Source organism: Podarcis vaucheri, assembly GCF_965113315.1.
Source record: "Podarcis vaucheri genome assembly, chromosome: 16".
Taxonomy (NCBI): domain Eukaryota; kingdom Metazoa; phylum Chordata; class Lepidosauria; order Squamata; family Lacertidae; genus Podarcis; species Podarcis vaucheri.
The window spans coordinates 32,357,561-32,381,045 of record NC_138754.1 but is presented as its reverse complement, the minus strand read 5'-3'; the positions used below and the strand labels follow the sequence as shown (position 1 = coordinate 32,381,045).

Sequence of the window (23,485 nt, the reverse complement as noted above, 5' to 3'; positions counted from 1 at the left end):
CCAGCAGCCCTTGTTAACTCTGCCGGCAAAAATCACGATGCGGGGAAAACCGTGAAGCCAGCCAATGCCTCTACATAGCTCCATCCTTATTTCAAACATCATGATATTGCAATGTTTAGCTGGTGATATGTCACAGTGTTGAAAACCAGGTATCGCCCAGCCCTACGGATAACTTTGTCCTCCATGAATTTGCCTGATTTGGTCCCAGGCCCAAAGAAAGTTAGATTAGCTTCAACCAGAGCCAAGGCCTTTTCAACACTGGCTGCGGCCTGGTGGAACGATCTGCCTCATGAGACCAGGGCCCCGCAGGATCTGATTTCTTTCCGCAGGGCCTGTGCCTTTGGCTTGGAGCCAATTTGATTCCCTCCCCCTCTTTCTTTTTCCTTTCTCCTCCTGTGATGAGGCTGCATTTTAATATTTTAATGTTTCAATATTTTAATGTTGTATTTTAATTTTGTTTTTAAGTTGTACTCATTCAACTTGTTTTTATTATTGCTTGTTAGCCGCCCTGAGCCCGGCCTTGGCTGGGGAGGGCGGGGTATATAAAAAAATTATTATTATTATAAATCCTCTTTCAAGGCCATCCAAGTTGGTAATCTTCATTGCCTGCTTGAAGAGCGGGTTCCGTAGTTTAACTATGTGCTGTCCCTTCGTTTTGTATCTCCTCCACCTTCCAACATTCAGCTTCATTGCATGGCCTTAGGTTCTGTTATTGTGAGATTTGCAGAACTCGTTCACCAAAAGTCACACTGTACATCGTCTTTTGCTTGGCGGTGAGCAGCTGCAGCAGCTTCCTGGTCATACGGCTTGATCAGTATATGTACCGATTTACTGACTGACTCCATCATACTGAACTACATGGTGGTATATACAAAATGAACCTGCCTTTTTAGGTGGCTGCACACAGTGGTGGTTGGTAGAGTCAGTGGTAAGTGGAACCAGGTTTATCTTGTCACAGTTCCCATCAGAAACTCTGTCTGAGCCCAGGGAATGGCCTTGCAAACTATGTTTGCTGAGCGTATCGCTCTGTGACTTTGGAACCCACATGTCAGATCCAATCATTGGCATCTTGGCTTTTTCTGGGTTCACCTTGTCTCTGTTATCATCACTAATAGGGTGCCTTTGCATGATACCCATATTGCCTCCCCCTTTTGCTTTGTCCTGAGCACTGGTACACCTGACCATCTTCATGTCAGTTAACTGTAGCTTCCCCTCCATCCTGCTTTCTGATGAGTACTAGGAGAGCAACACTGGAGGAAATTGACTGCCAGTTCCTCCCCCTAGGTTGGTTTTAAGTTAGAAGGCAGGCAAGGAGACAGGTACTACCAAAGGGGAGACTGAGGTTGGTGGGACAGCTCCAGATTTGCCCTAAGGGATTAGCCTCCACTGGCTGTACACTCTTAGGATACTGCTTCCAGACTGAGCTTCTTATCTCCTGTATAACTGGAAAAAACAAACATATGACAGCACACACCAATGTTCGTGGATCTCTTCCCAGCTCCAGCCAAGGGTGTTGTTAGGGACTGACCCAGGAAATCTAAGCCCTGGGGCTTTGGAGCTGTGCCCTGGAACTTCAATCCCATTCTCCTACTTCTAAAAAAACCCACCTTTTTGGGTGTTACTATCCAAAATAATGCTAAAGTAAGAGCCATTTAGTGATATACTTATCCTACCAGAGGTGGTTTTAGGATAGCCCAGAAGGGGGCGCCACAACGTTGTAGCAAGAAAGGCTGGGGGCGCCAAAATTTAGTGGTGTCCAGGGTGCCACTGAAATTTGAGCTAGTGAACATAGTACAGTCCCCCTTCCTTTTTAATTTTTACTTTGCTTACAGGGCAGCTGAGCACACTGCAAATGTGATATCTGGTAGCAGATATGACTAACTTTGATCAATTAATTTAAATGGGTCTATGAGTCTAACCCATCATCGATCTAACCTGTGCTTTTTTTATAGCTGCTATAAAGGCGGAGACGCACCTTTGTGGAAGATGGATCCGATCCACCAGTCGAGTGGAGATTCTTTGGGTGTGCATAGCACCTGCACTGTGGACCTGAAAGGCTGTAACGTTGTGATGCCTAACGTGTTTTTCATTCCAGGTCAAGAAGCCCCGCTGATGCAGCGTGGCTGTTCTGTTTATGGCAACAAACAGAGTGAGACCATCCAGAGGCACAAAAGCAACATTATAAATGGCTTGTTCTTACTGTGTTGTGATGTTAACATAGGGGATGGTGGGGAGGTTGGAGAGACAAGTGATGTTATGTTTGATAACCAGTCTTTCCTTGCAGGATGTGTGCATGGGTCTTCCAGATTGCTGATGTCTGACATGAAGATGGTCAGGTGTACCAGTGCTCAGGACAAAGCAAAAGGGGGAGGCAATATGGGTATCATGCAAAGGCACCCTATTAGTGATGATGACAGAGACAAGGTGAACCCAGAAAAAGCCAAGATGCCAATGATTGGATCTGACATGTGGGTTCCAAAGTCACAGAGCGATACACTCAGCAAACATAGTTTGCAAGGCCATTCCCTGGGTTCAGACAGAGTTTCTGATGGAAACTGTGACAAGATAAACCTGGAAAAAGCCAGGATGCCATTGGATGGGTCTGACATGTGGGTTGAGATGTCACGAGGCAGGGAGCATAGATTCTTCCTGGTGCAAGGCTTGTACGGAGTACTAAGGCCTAATAAAGGTAAAGGTAAAGGGACCCCTGACTCTTAGGTCCAGTCGTGACTGACTCTGGGATTGCGGCGCTCATCTCGCTTTCTTGGCCGAGGGAGCCGGCGTACAGCTTCCGGGTCATGTGGCCAGTAGGACTAAGCCGCTTCTGGCAAACCAGAGCAGCACATGGAAACCATTTACCTTCCCGCCGGAGTGGTCCCTATTTATCTACTTGCACTTTGACATGCTTTTGAACTGCTAGGTTGGCAGGAGCAGGGACCGATTAACGGGAGCTCACCCCGTCACAGGGCTTCGAACCACCGACCTTCTGATTGGCAAGTCCTAGGCTGTGATTTAACCCACGGTGCCACCCGCGTCCCTAAGGCCTAATACCGAGATGATTTTACTCACTAGAGATGTTGAGTGCAATGCAGAATGCGAGGAAAATCAGGGTATTTTCCTAGGCTACCCCATTGCTGAAGACTTAGATACTAAATCTGTTACTGTTATAAAAAGCAGGTGCACTGAGGTGCGTTCCACTGATACAGTGGAGGAGATGCGTCAGGTGCGCAGATCAGGAGGAGCTACACAGGGTGAATGCTCACCAGGTATGCTCAGGAATTTGCTAACACAGCTGCTGCAGATTTAGCTGTGGTTAGTGGCTCAACACAGGTCTTGGAACCTGGAATCTTGAAAGGGGTATAGGGTTTGTCCTCAAAGGACGGGAAACCACGCCCAAAGGCTGTAAGGGTAGACACTGTTTCCTTGGAGAAGGAAGCTGGATCACGTCCAAAGGCTGTGTGTGCCAACACTGATTCCTTAGAGAGGAACAGGGCTAGGGTTCGAGTCCCAACAAAGCCAGGTGTGAGACTTCCTGATAGTCAGAAGGGTTATGACGCCAAGACTAGTCAGAAGTGCAAGATGGTAAAGCCTAAGGCCAATCCAGCTGCAGGTAGTTCCAAGGGTGGAACGAGTGATACAGGGGTATACTGTGTGTATGACATCTGTATGGTGGTTGCAGTTATAATGTTGACTGCAACACAGATCATCAATCAGGGGAGGATGTTAGAATTCCTGCTCTGTGATTGCAGTCATGGGATTGTTGTCTTATCACATGACATCAGTTACAGATAGGTAGCCGTGTTGGTCTGCCATAGTCAAAATAAAAAAATTCCTTCCAGTAGCACCTTAAAGACCAACTAAGTTCTTGGTATGAGCTTTCGTGTGCATGCACACTTCTTCAGATACACGGCTATCACATGACAGTGTATGTTTTGTATACACGGATATCACATGACAGTGTATGTTTTGACTCGATAGTTCTATGATTCTACATGTTGGGGCCCCCATCAGTTTCCCATCACTTGCTACATTTTTTTAAAAAGAGAGGATGCCAGCGACTGACTCGGGGACTCTCTCTTACAAAGCAAGTACTATGAAGCAAGCTTATTGACCCTTTCCACTGCCAAGTCACATTGATCCCTGAACACTTTTGCATGACCAAAAGAAGGAAAGGGAAGCTGTTGCCTTCCAGATTTTGTTGCTGAGTCGCAACTCCCAAGATCTCTGACCCCTGGTCACACTGGCTAAAGTGGATGAGAACTACCAGCAGCACCCGGAAAGTCACAGGCTTCTCATCCCTTGACCCAAAGGGTATTTTTCAGCACCTAAAAGCTGAAGAAAACTTTACAAAAGGTATTACATTTAAGAAAGGAAAGGGAAAATGTGTGGACTATTTGAAAAACTATTGTAACTTTAAACTTTACCACGATTAAAATAGAACGAGCAGTTAAGAGACAAAGGAATGGGGAATTTTAAAGGGAAGAAAAGGGAATAATTAGAATATGCAGTAGCAAGTATTAAACATAAGAAACCACGGGGGGGGGTGTTGACTCAATGGGTTGGTTTTATTGAATTTGTATTATTGTTGTAAAATTGAAAAATGACATTTTAAAATATTCCGTTTAATTATCCCAATCTTTAAGGATGAATGTGACCTTGTTTTCTAAAAGGCCAGGCAATTCACATCTGATAATTAAAGTTTCAAAGCAATTATCTCACCTGCACAAAATGAGTGTTGGGCAAGGTCCACTTTCTGCAGCATAAAAAGAGAGCATTTACAGCTTAATTACTGCTGCAGCCCTCAATGCTTATTTAATTATGAATCAATGTTCTTGAAACATGTTATATTCATTTCCCTGGTGCCATTTAGGTTTTGTCTTCTTAAGTCAGTACTATTCAAAGCACTCAAGTCGCGTAACAAGTCCTGGCCCAACTGGACTGGGCAATTAGTTTCCTGGCCAAATTCAATGTGATGGTCTTCACCTTTGAGACCTTATGTGCCTCAGGGCCCCAATATCTCACGGACCACCTCTCCTTAGTTGAACTGACCCAGACCCAAGGCCCTTCTGTGTGTTCCCTCCTTGGGGGGGGGGGCAGAGGGTGGCAACACGAGAACACTCATTTTCAGGGGTGGCCCCCCGCTTGTGGAAAGCTCTCCCCTGATGACATAGCTTTAGGTGCCAGGCAAATTTTTTATTTTGCAAATGCTTTAGCTACAGTGGTACCTTGGTTTAAGAACAGCTTAGTTTATGAACAACTTGGATTAAGAATGCTGCAAACCTGGAAGTAGGTGTTTTGCTTTGTGAACTTTGCCTTGGAAGCAGAACATGTTCCGCTTCCTGTTGAGTGTAAATTGAGTGCCCCGCTGCTATGGGAAAGCACACCTTGGTTTAAGAATGGACTTCTGGAACGGATCAAGTTCGTAAACCAAGGTACCACTGTATTCTGGACTCAAAAGCAGGGGGAATGTTTTGATCCCGACTTAAGATTTCTTTTTGTTTTATGTCAGTTTTAATGCATTTGTTTGTTTATATATGTTAAATTGCCGAGTAACCTTTTTAAAAATATTTTTTTTAAAATAGTAATATTCCCATTCAGACTTTTGTTCATGGAATTAGGCAGTTCTGCAGACATTTCTCAAGGCAGTGTAAATTAGTGTTAGGAGCCTTGCTAGCAACATATGCTTCCCAGAAGTTCACACAGCACCTCTATAAAGATATCCTTTTACACAATAACACAATTCAACCTAGAAAGAGTTCATAGCTTAAAATGGCAGCAACCAGACTCCAATTCACCTCCCAATTTTAAAAAGAGAGAATTAAATTATAACACCTCACTTTAGTATATTTATTATGTATAGAGAAGTTGAAATATTGTTTATAAAGTTCTGCTGTATGGCTTCGGTTCATTTTTGAAACATTCTCTTCCATAAAAGCATAACACGGGAGTATGAACAGACAATGTAAACCTCCCCCCCCCCAAAAAAAATCCAGTCTTGGTTCAACATTGGAAACCTCCAGATTTTACACTGGAGGCTCACAAAACTCTTTCTTCTGCGTAGTAAGTTAACACACTAACACACACAAGAACACCTTCCTCCCTCTCTGCTATAAAAAAACCAAAAATGTGAAATACATTTTAACATCCAAAAGGCGCTCCAACCTCAACGTGTTTTATGGTCAGCAAATGTACCATATAAAAATCATGTCACCTGAATGTTTTAAACAGTTGTAAACAATCACAAATACAAGTCAGAGGATGTGAAGAAGTATACAAATGTGTCATGAGACAACATATTTGAAGAAAGGCATGGTTGCAGCAGAGGCACCCTAAGCATTGAAAAGGTCACATGATATGGCTTGTTGCCATTTTCTGCTTCTGTAACATCAATGTATATCTGATGTTATTATAAGAACTAAAAAAAAGCAAGAATGATGATTACAGTTAAATTTATTTTGAAGTTAGTTTGGTGAGCAAAATTTCTCCTTTTGACAAGATAAATCAGAATCCACTTATGGTGACTTTTACAGATGGGAGGATCTGAAGAGCAATAGACAACGCCCTTTTAACCTTCAAATGCATTACTATCATATATACTGGCAAGAGTCCTTAATAAGGGATTTGTTGAGGTATTTCTGCAGGTCTTATTCCCACCCCCACATAGAAAAGTCCGAAGAAATTCTAGCAGTCTTGACAGACTCAGCCATAAGAATCAAACATGACAAGGGCAAAATGCTACGCAGCTAACAGTATGCACAAAGAACGGGGGGGGGGGGGAATTAATCATAGACTCGAAATCCAAAACAATTGTTGGAAACAGAAAATCAAGGAAATGTTTATAATTCTAGGTAAAGACAAGAGGACGCATTCTAAATCCATTATATTAAGTGAAAGGTTTCACCACCCAGTTTCACGTGAAAAGGCTTGCGTTCGAAGTGTTGTGCATACCATTACGAATAGGAAAAGCAACGTTTCACATCTACACACATGCACACTCCATATACAGTCAATGTGTACATGGGAGGCTCAGACCTTTAAAGACTCCATCAGTTATTCTCACCTCTCAAGTACGTTAGACAATCTATGTGTTTTGAGGAGACCCACACAGTTAACACAAGTGGGACAGTATAAATGTATAAAAAATGGACTTGGACTGAGACAAACCCCAATCCAGACACATACACACTTGTGCAACAAAGACCTGGATACAGGAATATCATTGGCATTGTCAGCAATCATTGCCTATTTTGCAGTAGAAGTGTAAACTTGTGTGCCAAATGCAGTCAGTCGCAAACACCCTTGGCTGTTCCTTACGTAGAGATCGAAAAGGACTTCCGTGTGGAAATAAGTTTCCACATAAGCCTATCCTTGCAGTGAATCCTGCAAGATAACCAATTATTATCAGTAGCAGAACAAGCGATAGAACATCTTAGTTTAGGTACATGGCATTGAAGTTTAACATTAAATCTGCCCGAGGTTCTATCCCTATGAGTGATGCGGAGTCTTAAATGTTGATGCTTTCCCCCAAGAATGCTAAGAGATATTCAACTTTCCCACAGCCTGAAGCCCCATTAAGATTAAGTCAATTCCCCCACCTGCAAAAAGCACTAGGGTATGCTATCATTAAGACAGCAACAAATAACAGTATATGTAATACATTAATCTTAATACTTGTGTTAAATGGATAGCTAAACTGAAGATTTAAAGAGATCATAGTGAACTGGGCTTCGTGTCCCATCTATTCCGCAAACTGCGAGCGATCATAAAGCTTTCCAGACAGCACATTCTTGTTCTGCGTGGAGAAATATTTGAAATATAGTAAGGTCTTAAGCTTCATTGTTGCCAACCAGCATCACTTTCAGCCATGGCAAATTCAGAAGGTATGTTCTGCCATGCTCGGTCAACTACAAAGGACCATTAGAAACCATAAGTATGCTGAAATCCATTGGAGGATTATGACATTATATTCTAAGGGGTACGCCATTTTCCGTAACAAAGTTTCACGAAACATGTACGTTCACTCAAACCCCACTTACAAGGAAAATATAGAGTATCTTGTTTCATTCATTAACAGCTTTCAGTCACAGTATATGAGAAACATCTTTATTACCTGCACTTTTTCTACTGGTATAATTCAGTTATACTACATCTCATCTAAAGTTATGCACTGAAAAATATAACCCAAGGTAATAATTGCAGCCACACATCTGAAGCATACAGAAAATTCAGTTCTGTCCTTTGACACCATTTTCAAACTTTTATTCACTCTCTTGGATGACTATAAATAAGTGTTTCCACTATGGAAAAGAAAGTTTAGCACAGTACATTTTCATGACTGGGGAATGGATTTTTTCTGAAGATCTCTTCAAAAAGGGCAAAAAGTTAGAAAAAAAAGTGAATGTTGTAATACAGTTCTTTATAAAGTCCCTTGTAAAAATTAAAAAATTAAGAAAAAAATAAAACACAAGGCCCAAGATGATTTATTGCTTTTCTTCAGTTTTCTCCTTGACTTCTTTCTCCGATTCTTTGATCTCCTCCTTTACAGAAAGTTCTTCTAGTTTCTCGGCAACTTTATCAGCACTATCATTTTTTTCTGTTCCTGCTAAAAAACGTTTAAAGATATTATTAGACAGTGCAGCAGGTAATATGGAAACATGTAAAAAAGATCTGAGAGAACAATATAGTATTTTGTATGGTGTAATAATACAAGACAGACAGTGTGGCGAATGCTGTGATTTGAACAACAGATAAACCAGATTCAAAGTTCCACTTAATGGGACAGCCTTGCGAAAGCTGTTATATTTCTGCTCAGCTTACCTGAGAGGGATACTGTTGTAACATGCAATAACCCACCCTATGTGTACTGCCCCAAGTTCTTTGGAGGAAGCAGGGTAATTTTGGTTAGGATAAAAGACATGCAACTACAGGCCCAGGAGGGAAGAAGGAAAAGGCATTGGTTGGTTCCTGACTTTCCAATTTCTCACAGGCAGGTCCTTATGGCACTCAGATCATAAGCAGCGAAGTTTTAAAAAAAGATACAGTGGTACCCCTGAATGTGAACAGGATCCGTTCTGGAGCCCCATTCACATCCTGAAGTGAACATAACACGCGACTGCGGGCCGCATTTCGCTGCTTCCATGCATGGCGTCATTCTGAACATCTGTGCATGCGGCGAAACGCGCTCCATTACTTCCGGGTCGCCATGGAGCGCAACCCGAAAATATTCATCTTGAAGCTACTTCAACCCAAGGTTACATTATTTGAAAAGTAAGGTAAAGGTAAAGGTACCCCTGCCCGAACGGGCCAGTCTTGACAGACTCTGGGGTTTGTGCGCCCATCTCACATCTATTGGCCGGGGGCCAGCGCTGTCCGGAGACACTTCCGGGTCACGTGGCCAGCGTGACAAAGCTGCATCTGGCGAGCCAGCGCAGCACACGGAACGCCGTTTACCTTCCCGCTGGTAAGCGGTACCTATTTATCTACTTGCCCCCGGGGGTGCTTTCGAACTGCTAGGTTGGCAGGCGCTGAGACCGAGCAGCGGGAGCGCACCCCGCCGCGGGGATTCGAACCGCCGACCTTTCGATCGGCAAGCCCTAGGCGCTGAGGCTTTAGCCCACAGCGCCACCCGCGTCCCAATTTGAAAAGTAGAAGCTCTCTATTGCAACATGTCTATGTTTTTATGCCTTCAGGATAATCTGCAGCTTCATAGTTTGAAAAAACATGAACTCAAAGAGGGGGGGAGAATCTCCCCTCCTCACCCGAGGATTTTGAATTGCTAACCATTAATACAATTTTAATTACAAAGCAACTAGCTATTCCACTGTAACAAAGTGCTGCAAGAAAAAAATAATTTTGGAATGTTCATATATATATATATATATATATATATATATATATATATATATATATATATATATGAATTTGTATCCATGCAGAGCTATGGCGCAACTATATGAAAACCAAACACTTCAGTGAGAATAACACTTCACGTTCTGATGAGTACATAAAAAGTCAATTGAATACTAAGAGTCTCTCTTAAAAAATCCCAACGTCAAGATTTTTAAAACTTGTAACTTTTCTATACCTCAAATTCATCAGTAATAATAAAGCACCTGTAATCATAGAATTGTGGATTGGAAAGGACAAAAAGGGTCATCTGTACCAAGATCAATTGAAACGGAATTCCACAAGTAGGGAAAGTGTTCACAACATCCTGGATTACTCTAGCAGGCCTAAAAAGCACCGTGACTGAATATTGCAGTCAGGCACAGAGTGAGCCTGCTATTAAGCATAAAAATGAAGATTGCTTACCTGTTAATCATGGCCCTGAACACTTGATGTAAGAGCCCTGCACAATCAGACCAAAGGTCTATCTAGTCTAGCATCCTGTTGTAACAGGGGCCAACCAGATACTTATGAGAGGCTCACAAGCAGGACACAAATGAAACAACACTCCTGCGTAACTCCCCCATTATGACTAACAGCCATTGAGAGCATCCTCTATGACTGCCTGATCCTCTTCTAAAGGCATCCGAGTTGGTGGTGATTATCACATACTGTGGTAATAAATTCCGTACCTATACAGTGGCACCTTGGTTTACAAACTTCCGGATGTCCGTTCTTAAACCAAGCGTTCTTAAACCAAGGCATGCTTTCCCACAGCAGCAGGGGGCTCAATTTACACTCAACAGGAAGTAAAACATGTTCTGCTTCCAAGGCAAAGTTCACAAACCAAAACACCTATTTCTGGGTTTGCAGCGTTCTTAATCCAAGTTGTTCATAAACTAAGCTGTTCTTAAACCAAGGTACCACTGTGTGTGTTTTGCGAAGTACTTCTTTTTGTCTATCCCGGATCTCCATCTGGGTTCTTAAGAGGAAGTCGCAAAATTTCAACCTCTCCTTGATTGTAGATACTGAGCTACTTATTGGTTATCTGCCATCAGGCTGCAATCACTCATATCACAACTTCATTTCCTTATCAGCTGCTTGCAGGGCAGAGACATTCAACAAGGTGACAGAGATCCAGGTGTCAAGTAATGCTGTCAATTGTGGCTGAGAGTTCCCTGGTCATAAGAACACCATGTTTGATAGTGAACATCCAGTTTGACTAGTGAGTGATGCGCAAGGAACTGAGATCAAGCACTCTTTAGAAGAGTATAGTAAGCCCCACTTGTATCAAATGGAGGAAACAGTAAGTACAGTCGTACCTTGGTTGTCAAACGTAATCCGTTCTGGAAGTCCATTCGACTTCTGAAAACATTTGCAAACCAAGGTGTGGCTTCAGATTGGCTGCACTCAACCGGAAGCTGCGTCGGACGTTTGGCTTCCAAAAACGTTTGCAAGCCGCAACACTTACTTCCAGGTTTACGGCATTCGGGAGCCAAAATGTACAGGTACCAAGGCTTTCAGGAACCACGGTATGACGGTAACTGAGAAGAGATTCCCTTGCATCCCCTCTCACATGTCAGAAACAAGGCACAAACACTGAGGGCCATTTGAAAAGCAGAAATCATGTACAGGCAAGCAAAGAGCATCAGAGCACAATGGAATTCCCCTAAGACAAAGGATGCTGTACAAGTCTTTCACTTCACATGTAACATGCCATGCCAAGGTTATCATATGAAAGACCCGCGATACCCTGGATGATCTTAGTGTGACTTGGATGGCTGATTGCTTTAGCACAACTCAAAAAATACCACTAGCTTGTCAGAAAAGCTTATAGGATGCTGGAAATGGGAGCTGCTTCAAACATACAGGTCGCCATTCTCTCTTTCAGCTACTGTAGCTAAGGATGTAATTTGCTATGTCTCTGTTTTTAACGCAAAAAGCTATTATCCTGCCTAGGGGTGGTGAAACTACTGGTTGAGAAACATATTTCTTGGAAATACTCTGAACGTAGAAGTAACTGTTTTTAAGAAGCCTCAGGCTTTGAGCTGTGCTTAAATTTCAATAAATTTGTTATGTACTAGAATAATTACATGCCTGGCCAAGGGAAAAGGTGCTATCTATAACACATTCCTTAATTATATAGAATTATAGAATGCATTAGTTGGTCATCCTTTTTCTGGCTTATATATTTAGGAAATGTTTTGTATTTTTCTACTTTTATGCAATCATAGAATTTAGTTGGAATGGGTCCAAAGGGCTACCTGCTCCAATCCCCTGCGATGCAGGAATCTCAACGAGATCATACATAACAGAAGGCCATCAAGCCTCTGCTAAAACAACCTCCAAGGAAGAAGAGTCCATCAACTCTCATTGGAGTCTGTTCCACTTTCAAATAGCTCTTACTGTCAGAATTTTCTTTTTTTGTTTAATTGGAATTTCCTCTTGTAACTTGAATCCATTGGTTCGGATCCTAGCCTCCGGAGCAGGAGAAAACAAGCTTGTTCCCTCTTTCATGTGACAGCCCTTTAGATATCTGAAGATGGCAATCATAACTCCTCTCAGTCTCCTCTTTTCAAAGCTAAACATACCCAATTCTCTCAACCATTTCTCATAAGACTTGGTTTCCAAACTCCTGATCATCTTGGTTGCCCTCCTCTGCTTGTCAATAACCTTATTAAATTGTGGTGCCCAGAACTGCACTTGGTACTCCAGATGTGTTCTGACCAAAGCAAGACCAACAGAGATGGATGAATACTTCCTTTGATCAGGACACTATACTTGCCTTGGAAATCTGAATTCATTTAAAGTAACTAGCTGTTCCCATGCCACTTCTTTTCCTATCGTGGGTTGCAGCTCCCTCCTTGCAACATTTATTATTCTGTTATCACCAGGTTGGGCACTGCTTTTCTTTTGGGTGAAGACAGAGGCAAAGTAGGTGTTGCGCAGTTCTGCCTTCTGTCACCCAATAAAATTTCTCAGTCTTTTCCATGCAGAGGACCCACTACTTGCTTGTTGTTCTTCTTGCTTTGAAACATAGCCAAATAAACTTACTTTATTATTTTTAACCTCTCTTGCAAACCTGAGCTTTTCCCTGCAACTGTTGGCTACTCTCCTTTGTGATTGCCCCTTTCTTCCATTACTTATATATGTCCTTCTTAAATCTCAGCTCATCTGTAAGCACCTTATGCAGCTACATTAGTTTCTTCAGAAGTTTCCCACTTTTCTTGTTGGAATGGTCTGCCTTTGTATCTTCAATATTCCACTTTTTAAAAAACTCTCATTCTTCTTGGACTCTCTTCTCTTTGAGTATTTCTTCTCTTTGAGTATTCCTTAAGCTTTTTGAGATCAGCCTTCTTAAAGTCCAGAGCACATGTCTGACTACACTCAGATTTCTCTTGCTTCTGTATCATTTGTCGATCACTTCCTGGTAAGTAACAGGTCCAAGAGAGATGATCCTCTTGTTGCTTCTTCCACCTTCTTGCAGTTTCCTTCCCTTCAGCAGGTTTCTGGAGCAACACCTCCATTTCCTGTGCATAGGTGAAGCTGTTATCCTCAGTACCAGGTGTCTCCTTGTAGTCTGTAATGTCCTCTTCCTCTTTCTCAGGGTTTAATTTAAGGCTTTCCTGATCAGGTTCATAAGACTCTTAGCAAAAGCACTCTTGCCAACTGCCATGAGGTACAACCCATCTCTTGCCAGACATCCTTCCTCAAAGGAGCAGAGAACGTGGTCCAAGAAGCTACACCTTTCCTGACATCACCTGTGCCACCAGTACTTTACTTCCAGCATTTTCCTTTTCCTGTGCCCCAATCTTCAACAGGAAAGAGTGATGAAAATACCACCTGTGCCCCAGGGCCCTTCAGCTTCCTGCCCAGAGTGTCAACGTCCCTTGCTATTATGCTGAAGACTACATCTAGCAGTATCATTTGTACCCATGAATCAGAAGGGGTTGTCATCGTCAGTGGGCTTTATAAAACTTGGCAACCTCTCTGTCACATAGTGCATTGTTGCACCTGAAGACAGTTCACCACCCAATACATCCTGTTAAACCTGCACACTGCTGCCTCTGTCCCCCTCAAAAGGAAGTCACCTTCCACCAACACACTTCTCTTCCACCTCTGGGGAGTGACAGGAATTGTTCTGCACACTGCACCTTCCACCATCACTTCTATGTATTCTGAGGTCTGCCAACTACTTGCTCCTCTAGCCCAGAATTGGTGTCCAAGTTGAGGGCATGGAATTGATTTTGCAGCTCCAGTGTCAAAGCATGGTTCCTGACAGTACTGCTTCTGTGTGTCATGTTCCTCCAGGCATTTGTTTCCTGCAATGGGCAATCTTCCTCGGGGCACCCCACCTGTGTGGCTGTTCCAAGAGAGTCCAGTCTGCTCTAATGAGAAATTCCTCACCTTGCCCAGTAGCTTGAAGTGTGGCTAGGCGGGTCTCAAGTTGCTCTATCTTCTCTTTCAGCAAGGGAATCCGCTTGCACTCCTTGCAGGTGTAGTTTTCCACATTCTCAGGCATGAAGACAGACATGGCACAGGTGTTGCAGGTCACTTTAGTAGCTCCCTCGCTGTCCATGTCTCTTGGTCCTATGTACACTATAGCAAGTTAATTTTCTTATAAACAGGTGTTAACAGAAAATTCTTTAGCAGTCACTGGCTGTGTTACATGCAACAATAAGTGAATACCCTTGGCTTAATAAATCATACTGTGTACACGATGCGTGCTGGTGCACAGTTCTGCTCCCACTTCATTCCTTCCCTGGCATGAAGAGTTAAACAAACTAGAAAAGGAATAATTTAGCACTGTGTCCAAACCAGGCTTGTGGTTTGTTTCTCCTTATGAAAATCTTGTCGGTTCTCGGTGATTTATAAAGGTAAATGTAAAGGGACCCCTGATCATTAGGTCAAGTTGGGGCCGACTCTGGGGTTGTGGCACTCATCTCGCTTTATTGGCCGAGGGAGCCGGCATACAGCTTCCGGGCCATGTGACCAGCATGACTAAGCCGCTTCTGGCGAACCAGAGCAGCACACGGAAATGCCATTTACCTTCCCGCTGGAAGGTATCTACTTGCACTTTGATGTGCTTTCGAACTGCTAGGTGGGCAGGAGCAGGAACCGAGCAACGGGCGCTCACCCCGTTGCAGGGATTCGAACCGCTGACCTTCTGATCGGCAAGTCCTAGGCTCTGTGTTTTAACCCACAGCGCCACCCACGTCCCACAGCGATTTATAAAGGTAAAGGTAAAGGTACCCCTGCCCGAACGGGCCAGTCTTGACAGACTCTGGGGTTTGTGCGCCCATCTCACATCTATTGGCCGGGGGCCAGCGCTGTCCGGAGACACTTCCGGGTCACGTGGCCAGCGTGACAAAGCTGCATCTGGCGAGCCAGCGCAGCACACGGAACGCCGTTTACCTTCCCGCTGGTAAGCGGTACCTATTTATCTACTTGCCCCCGGGGGTGCTTTCGAACTGCTAGGTTGGCAGGCGCTGAGACCGAGCAGCGGGAGCGCACCCCGCCGCGGGGATTCGAACTGCCGACCTTTCGATCGGCAAGCCCTAGGCGCTGAGGCTTTAGCCCACAGCGCCACCCGATTTATACTGGCTGCTAATTGGTTTCTGGGTTCAATTCAAACCTGAAAACCCTTAATGACTTGGGACCTGGGTACCTTAGGAACCACCTTCTTTCGTGTGTCCCTTCTCACACACACCAATATCATCTAGAGCCTGAGGGACAAGACTGGTGTCTGCCAGTAGTAGGGCTTGATTTGTTTAACCATGCATGTGAAACAGATTAAGGTTGAACGCACAGAGCTCATACAAGTACAATTTATTAAGTCCAGGCTCTTTGCTTGTTGTGAACACAGTAAATATGGCAAATTAGTCAGTCATCGCTGGATATGTAAACAATGTGTGCTGGACTTCTTATGCAAAGACCATGTATCTTGTTTATATTTCCAATTGTTCTCCAAGATTACATACTGTTTCTTGCAACTGCCATAATTTTAGTACCTTACCTGAAAGCCAGATTGTCTATCCTCAAAACAGCATATAAGAGAGTGCTAACAATGCACAATTTGCTTCTCTCTTTAGCAATAAATTGATTTGAATAAAGTTAACTTAACTTTATTTTGTAGAATCAACTGCCTGCCTACCGTTTCATAAGGAGGATTTCTTAAGTGTCTGAAAGTCAGTTGCTCTGACATGCAAAAACGAGATAGCATGTCACTTTCTGACATTGCTAAACTGTGGGGTATGATCAAGAAATTCTAAAATTAGGTAAACAGCAAGACGAGACAGTAACGCTGAAAGGTTCAGAGATGCATGTTGCTGAAGATTATGGAAAAAGGAAAGACCACCTCAGTGCAAGCCTCTTTAACTCTTACATTTCTGCTTAAGTAAATGAGGATCTAAACGAGGGTCTAAAACTTGGCATATAGTACATATATAAAATGCCAGTTATTCTGACAGTTCAGGGGCTTTTGCAGAATTGTTTGCAGTCTCCTGACTACAGTGTTCCTTCATCAGAAGAAAAAAAATTCTTACCTTTCTTTCCCTTGTCAACCTCATTTCTACATTCTTCAAATTTTGCCTTGAATTTCTGTGCATCTGTTTTAAGGAAACAAAGTATAATAAAATATACTGCAATGGATCTAGACACAATTTAAAGTAAGTAACGTTTTTTCTCTGGTACCTCAGATTGCATGAACACTCATCCTCTTTGTATCAAGACCAGAGCTTTCCAAACTTTTGATGTTGGCAAGACACTTTTTAGACATGCATCATTTTGGGACACAGTAATTCAGTTTTACTAGCAAACCAGAGGTTAAACTAACCCATTTCCTGCCCCAGGAGGAGCATGGAGAACGTTCGTGTGACACACCTACATACTGCAGCTGACACGTATCGAGACACAGTTTGGAAAGCTCTGGTCTTGACAATACCTATGATCTAGTAAAGCCACATGTACATATGCAGTCTACAGAGTATCTGAGTTTCTAGAACTGTTTATACATTTCAGTGTAAAATGCACTCTTTGATGTTTTGCTGGACAAGTAGGTGCAGTGGAGATTTGTATCATAAGACCTACTGATTAACTAGATCTTAAACTAGAGTTCATGTGCTAGCATCACTGCCAGATTTTTCTTTAATAGAGTTAATATTAGCAAAAAGGATTTCTGATAAAGATAGCATATCAATACTTTCATAACTATCATACAATGGAAGTTGTCAGGTGGTTTACCGTTACACTACAATATATTAGCAAAAATGACCACTCGAGGTCACTGTTGCTCAATGCTAGATAATGAAAAATGTCATTCATCAAAAAAGGCATTTTTATTCCATAGGCCGGAAAACAACAAACAAAGGCCTGTGTCTGATTTGCTTCCCCCCATCCCTAACTTCAAGTCCGTAAAGCCAATTTCACACTATGCACAGAAAGTAAGGTTGTGCTCCATTTCCCTGGGTTTACTGAATGGCTTACATGCAACAGCTAACTATGCTCCTCACTGGCACACCACAAGAAGGTATCAACACAGAACCTGAAGGTTGCTATGGTAGCAAGTCAATACGTTTTATAGAAATAACAGCTCCATTTGGCCAGGACACATGAGAGCAGAACACAATAACCTTTGCTTCCACTTGTTAAGAGGCAAGGATTTAAGGACCTCTAAAATCCTATCGATCCAAAAAGTAAATCCAGTATACTTAATTTGCTTGCCCACAATTTGCACGTGACCTATAAAATTTTTCTGAAATAGCCCAGACTGCCTACTTTATAGAAGTCATGAGAGGTGCTCTTTAGGCCTGTCAACCCTGTTGAAGTATTAACAGAGTACTAGCACAGAGGGTAGCCTGTTTCATTACAGACAAATGTGATGCAATGAAATACAAAACATTCAGTTTACACTCACTTCACATGTCTTCATACATACACAGCAATTTTAAGTGATCAAAGTTATGTTGCTTTTAACTTACTTTCTGCATTTAAAAACCGAATTGCCAGAAGTTCTGGCTTAGGACTCTCATCTGCGAAATCAGCATGTGTATTCCACACCCATGCCCTGTCACTTCCTGCATTGGGCTTCAGCTCCATTACAGGTGTAACTAGAAAGGAAAAGCAGGGGCAGGAAGAGAGAGAGAAAAGTAGCTGGGCACAGGAAGTACTAGAGCAAACAACACAGCCTCCTTAACTGTCTGCCTGAAGATATTTACCTTATCGGCAACATAAAAGATTGTTAAAAATGCATTTAAGTTCTAGTCTAGCCTATTTATCAATGAACGCATGACTAGATTTTATTCACAATTAAGACTGCATTCCAGAATCTTGACGCTACCCTTTAGGACTAGTTTTCTGAAACCCTACTACATAGTGTTGCATGTTTTTCACGCTATTATTGTTAAGACATGTGAAGGTTTCACTGCCATTTTTGAACTAAAGAAGGTTGGACTACAAGTGACTGGGCCATGCGTAGTTTTCTTCATTTGCACAGCACGTACCCCTGTCTTGCTTAAAGCTACTTGCATGCCTTTGTGAAATATCTCATGTCTGCTTGTGGCATACTGGATTATATATGGAGGTTGTATCTGAAAGACGTTTGCTAAGAGAAGGTAAACAACATAGCTTCTTGATCCTTTTAACCTCCAACATCGCACCAACTGATGATGCAGGCAGAAGCTCGCTGTGCAAGTGGCCTTGGGTATAACGCTTCCTTAGTAACCAGAACCAGAAGGACCTTCACCACCTTCTGTCCCTATTATTAATTTCCTTTCTTGCTATTACAGCAAAGTAAGTAGTACTGTACAACAAGTGCAGTGTACCAAATCACATACTGTAATGATTTGCACAGATTTTTAGGGTTTTATCTCTCCTCATCAAGAGACGAATGGTCCCCTTCTCTTTGTGCTTCAGAAGCTTTACATCACCAGTGCCTCGTTCTTTCCATTCGGGAAGATCGTTTTCCGATGCAAAGCGGAAGAGTTTTGCTCGCCTTTTGGGGAGGGAGACACAAAATGAAAACAAGGCATAGCTTGGTTTATGCATGGAACTTTTTACCAGATTTTTCACAGAACTGCGATCTCTTAACATTAATGCTCCATATGAATGTACATTTGATATGGTTCCCTCCCCTAGACCATTTGTTTCCCCAATATTTTCTCTCAAAAAACACACACAAGTTGTTGTGGGGGACATACTAATCCTTACTAAAGACAGTAGTGCTAGGCTTCTAGTCTACTATAGGTACATTGGGAAGAAATAGCTGTTGGAACAAGATAGTCTCTCTTTTTATATGTGTATGTATTTTTAAAGTATTGCTTTATTTTACACTTTCAAGTTGCTTTGGGGCATTCTGTTGTGGGATGTAATTCATAAATTCAATGAACTAACTGGTCTGAAAATTGACATTCCTTATATGATAGAAAACACTAGTTTCTGTCACAGAAAAGGAAACCAACTTTGCACTCCTCGTTTCTAGGTAAGTGGATAACCGCTCGGTTGTTTTTTTTTAAAAGATAGCCCTTCTATCTCACTGAGAATTGCTCACTGAGAATAAAGCCTTAAGTTGTTGAATACAGACTACCACATGTTAAAAGTTTGGCCATTCGAAGATTTACATTGCCATCTAGAAAAAGACAGTTGTACTGACTCTTAAGAAAAAATCCAATATCCCAAAGCTTGGACACTATTTTTTTACATTTTGGTGGCCTAATAAAGACACTGTCCTAGACAACATGTATGCCTTGCCAATGTGCACATGCTGCAACCCATCAGCATATTAATATGCCCCAACCCAAAGTTTGGAAGTCACTGACGCACCATTCTTATTGTACTTACATCTTAAAGAGTTCTTCCTCATCTTCTTCAAGAGTTTTGATCTCTTGCTCAGGAAGAGAAACTATGGGCTCAAACTGAGGGTCATGGTTAGAATCATCTACGTTGTCAGGTGCTAAGTCATGCTCCTCATGTGTGTCCTGTGGAAAAAGTCACATGATGAACCTTAAAACAAAATTGCTAAGAGGCTTGTGATATTTAATTCAAAAAGACCCCCAATAATAAAAATGCAAGATCTTATGAACTTGCACATCTTAGCCATTTAATCCAATTTTTCTATTTTGGTCTGGAAGTGATAGTTGCATTCATTTTACTAATTAATGTAACAAGTATATACATCAGCCAGCCTAGGCAAGCAGGAATTCCATGCTGATGAGTGAGCTGGTGGAGGGGGCTCCACACCTCCTCTAGTCTGCTTGTTAAGAGGTGGCTTGCAGCCCACACTTTCATCCTCACACAAAGAAATGGAGCTTTCCCCTCTTTGGAAGCCAGCAACTTTAAGGGCTGAGAACATGGTTCACTCATCCACATGCCTTTTGATACCAATGACAATGCGATGCTCATGGATTAGCTCAGTGTTAAGAACTGGTGGTATTGTTTTTCATTGGTTTTTTCCTACTCAAAGGACCAGTTTCAGAGTTGCACTGAGTGACTTGGCCTCCTGATAATTATGTTATGGGGTGTGCAAGGTGCCATCTTCTTTCCAATGCTGTTTACTTATATGAAGTTGCTTGAAACAGTAATTAGAAAATTGGAGCATATTGTCATCAATAAGCTGATGACAGCCGCCTCTATTTCTCAGTAACATCTGAGTCAGGTGAGGCCATACAAGTCCAGAACCAGTGCCTCAATGCAGTGATGGTCTAAAACTGAATCTGGACAAGGCAGAAGTCCTGTGGGCAGGTGGTTCCCAAGTCTGAGAAGTGGGATGCTGGCCTACCCTGGATAGGGCTGCACTCTTCCAAAGGAGTAAGTGTGTAACAATGGGATGTTTTGTCAGCTTTGAACTGAAGGACCTGGTGGGCACAATGGCTAGGAATACTCCCCCCCCCCAGCTTTGGCTAGTGCACTAGCTATTATCATTTATGAACCAGGACAGCCTTGCTACTATGCCTCATGGATCAACCACCTCAAGACTGGATTACTGCAATGTGCAGCAATGGGGCTGTTCTTAGGGTTGGTCTGGAAGCTGCAGCTAGAGCAAAATGCAGTGGCTGGGATGCTGACTGAGACATTCTACCATGTATATACTATACCACTCTTAAAAGCAGGCATAGGCAAACTCGGCCCTCCAGATGTTTTGGGACTACAACTCCCATCATCCCTGACTACTGGTCCTGTTAGCTAGGGATGATGAGAGTTGTAGTCCCAAAACATCTGGATGGCTGCGTTTGCCTATGCCTGCTTAAAAGTGTAGCAGTGGCTGCTAATATGCAAATAGAACAGGTTTAATGCTTTGGTCTTTACCTACAAAGCCATAAAAAACCTGAGACTAACTTACCTGAAGGAGCACCTTTCTGAAAATCAACCTGACTGGTCACTAAGATTCTTGGATGAGGAGGCCCTCCTAGTCATGCCACTGTCTACAGAGGCTCTTTAAACTGTGATTAGAATGTCGGTCTTTTTTAACAGTAGCACCCTCTCTGTGAAACCACCTCCCTCTGAATACACCTACATTTATACAATTCTAGTGCTTGATGAAAAACCATTTATTTCCTGAAACTTTGGCTGGGCAGTAATGCCAATTTTTAACTTACCTGCTGTTGACCTAGGAGCTGCTGTTTAATCTGAATGGCGCCTGCTTGTTCTTAGCACCTTGTTCTTACATATAAAAAGGCAATATAGAACAACTAGGATACCAAGGACAGGAGGATCCTCCCAAGGACAGGGGATTGTGGTGTTAAGTTAATGTGTCTATTAGCAATGTGAGGCATCAGAGAAGGTACAGCAGCCCCAAGGTTTTTACTTGATGATCAAAAGATGAGGGGTAGAAACCAAATCAAGGAAATACAAATATCACTATTTTAAACACAGTTTTCTCTTTGTAGAGTGTGCACAACAAAGTTACTAAATTAAAACTGGTATTGTGGGATTTAAAGCAGTTTTACTGTGCTTAGTCGCTATTTTATCTTCTGGGCCAATTGTCAGATTTTTAATTGTGCCCTCCCACTGTTTAGTTTTGCTTTCCTACCCATCCCATTTCTTCTATCATGCCAAATATATCAAACGAGCCAATTCGCACCCCCTTTTATATTGTGAAGGCCTGCGGCCTTAATGGATTCAACTGCCTCTTCCTCCAGCCAAGCGGGTGCACAGGATTGCATCCCTCGAAATACTTGGCAAGAATGGCAAGCAGCAGCAGCCACCTTCTGCATCCTGTTTGAAGGCTTGTGACCCTGAGCGCGCTTTCAATGCGGGTATTCTCCCCCATATTTTAAAAATTGAAATACTAACGAGAGGACATCGCTGTGACAAAACCGGGCTCTCTGAAGGAGAAGCGGGGATGGGCAGCGGAGCACGTGGGACGGCCTCCTCCTCCAGCAGGCGGCGGGGGGGGGGAGATCTCAGCACACCCACACACCCCGGGGCTGGAGACAGAGAAGGGTCCAGTGCACCCCCACTCCCCCCAAAAAAAGAGGGGAGGGGGTTTATAGAAATCATTACAAGCCCAAGGGAACGCCACGTCCCAGCAAGCGCGAATCGCGTGCAGCACGTTGCTGCTGCGGCGGCCCTGCCTGCGCGCCTTGGAGGAGGATAGGAGGCCCCAGGCCTTGTTAAGACCGGGAGAGGGGGTGGCGGGGAGAGAAACGGCTGCCAGGCAGCGCTGAGACAGCCCGTGGAAAGCGGGCGGAGAAATAAGGGGCGTCAACGGATTAATAAACCTGAGGTGGGGGAGGGGAGATGAGTCAAGAGGGCGGCCTAGTCTCAGGCTTTCTCTCTCTACAACCCCCCCCCCCGCCCCCGGGACCTCATTTGACTGCTCCTCGCTCTCGATTTCGAGGCTCGCCGGCGCTTTGCGTCAACCCTCTCGAGTCTCACCTTCGTCTCGGCCATGGCGGGGGCTGGCGTGGCGTCGTCTCTTTCCTAAGGCTCGGGTGAGGCGCGTCTCTCGTCAAATGTAGCCGCTGCTTTTCTCTCTCCCCGTTTCCCGCCGCGACCTTTCCCTGCCTGGCTTTTCGCCCCGTCCCGTTCCGTCCGTTCGACCGACCGACCGTGCGCCCGCCTCCCGGCCTACACTTTCTGCCTCGCACGCTCCTTCAGCGCCGCCGCTGCTGCCGCTCCGCCTCCTCCGTCGCTCGCGCTCCCCGCCCCCTCCTTCCCCCCCTTCTTTCCCCTCATTCCCGCAGCCCGCGCCGTTGCCGCAGGGGCTGATGGGAAAACGAGGCTCTTTACTTCCCTCACGAGGGCTCGTGGCGCCATTGCAATAAGAGAGAGGGGGGCGGGTTGGTGTAGCGCGGCAGGCAGGCAAGGGAGGCGCGCGGGCAAATGAGATGACGGACTTTTTTATTGGTTTTCACAACATTATAAACAAACACATAAAACAAACATAAACCATAGCCTTATTAAACATCACACTTTTTAACATTAAGTGACTTCCTCGTTTCCCCTTGGTTGAATTTCATTGCATGTCCTTTTAAAGGTTTTCCAAATCATAGTTCTTCAAAAATAACTTAAACATTAACATCCTGAGATCTTCACATTATGACATTAAACATATTAATTCACCAGTTAACTTAAATAAAATCCTAAGCCAATTAAGTATCTG

At 43.4% G+C, this 23,485-nt stretch overlaps 1 protein-coding gene across 5 annotated transcripts; it reads right to left on the bottom strand.

Moving 5' to 3' along the window:
- Positions 1 to 6,432: 6,432 nt before the first annotated feature.
- Positions 6,433 to 23,039, bottom strand: RANBP1 (RAN binding protein 1). 5 transcript variants are annotated; one of them, XM_082203453.1, is made up of 7 exons: positions 22,759 to 23,039; positions 19,723 to 19,859; positions 18,720 to 18,877; positions 17,865 to 17,993; positions 16,431 to 16,493; positions 14,293 to 14,484; positions 6,433 to 8,602 (listed from the first exon to the last, which is right to left on the bottom strand). In XM_082203453.1, exons 1-7 carry the CDS (start codon positions 22,771 to 22,773, stop codon positions 8,481 to 8,483), a joined length of 816 nt encoding a protein of 271 aa, XP_082059579.1. In that variant the 5' UTR covers positions 22,774 to 23,039; the 3' UTR covers positions 6,433 to 8,480. The 5 variants fall into 5 exon arrangements, with proteins under 5 accessions (XP_082059579.1, XP_082059580.1, XP_082059581.1 ...); XM_082203454.1 differs by having other exon boundaries at positions 6,433 to 8,599; XM_082203455.1 differs by having other exon boundaries at positions 14,293 to 14,475; positions 22,759 to 23,038.
- Positions 23,040 to 23,485: the final 446 nt, after the last annotated feature.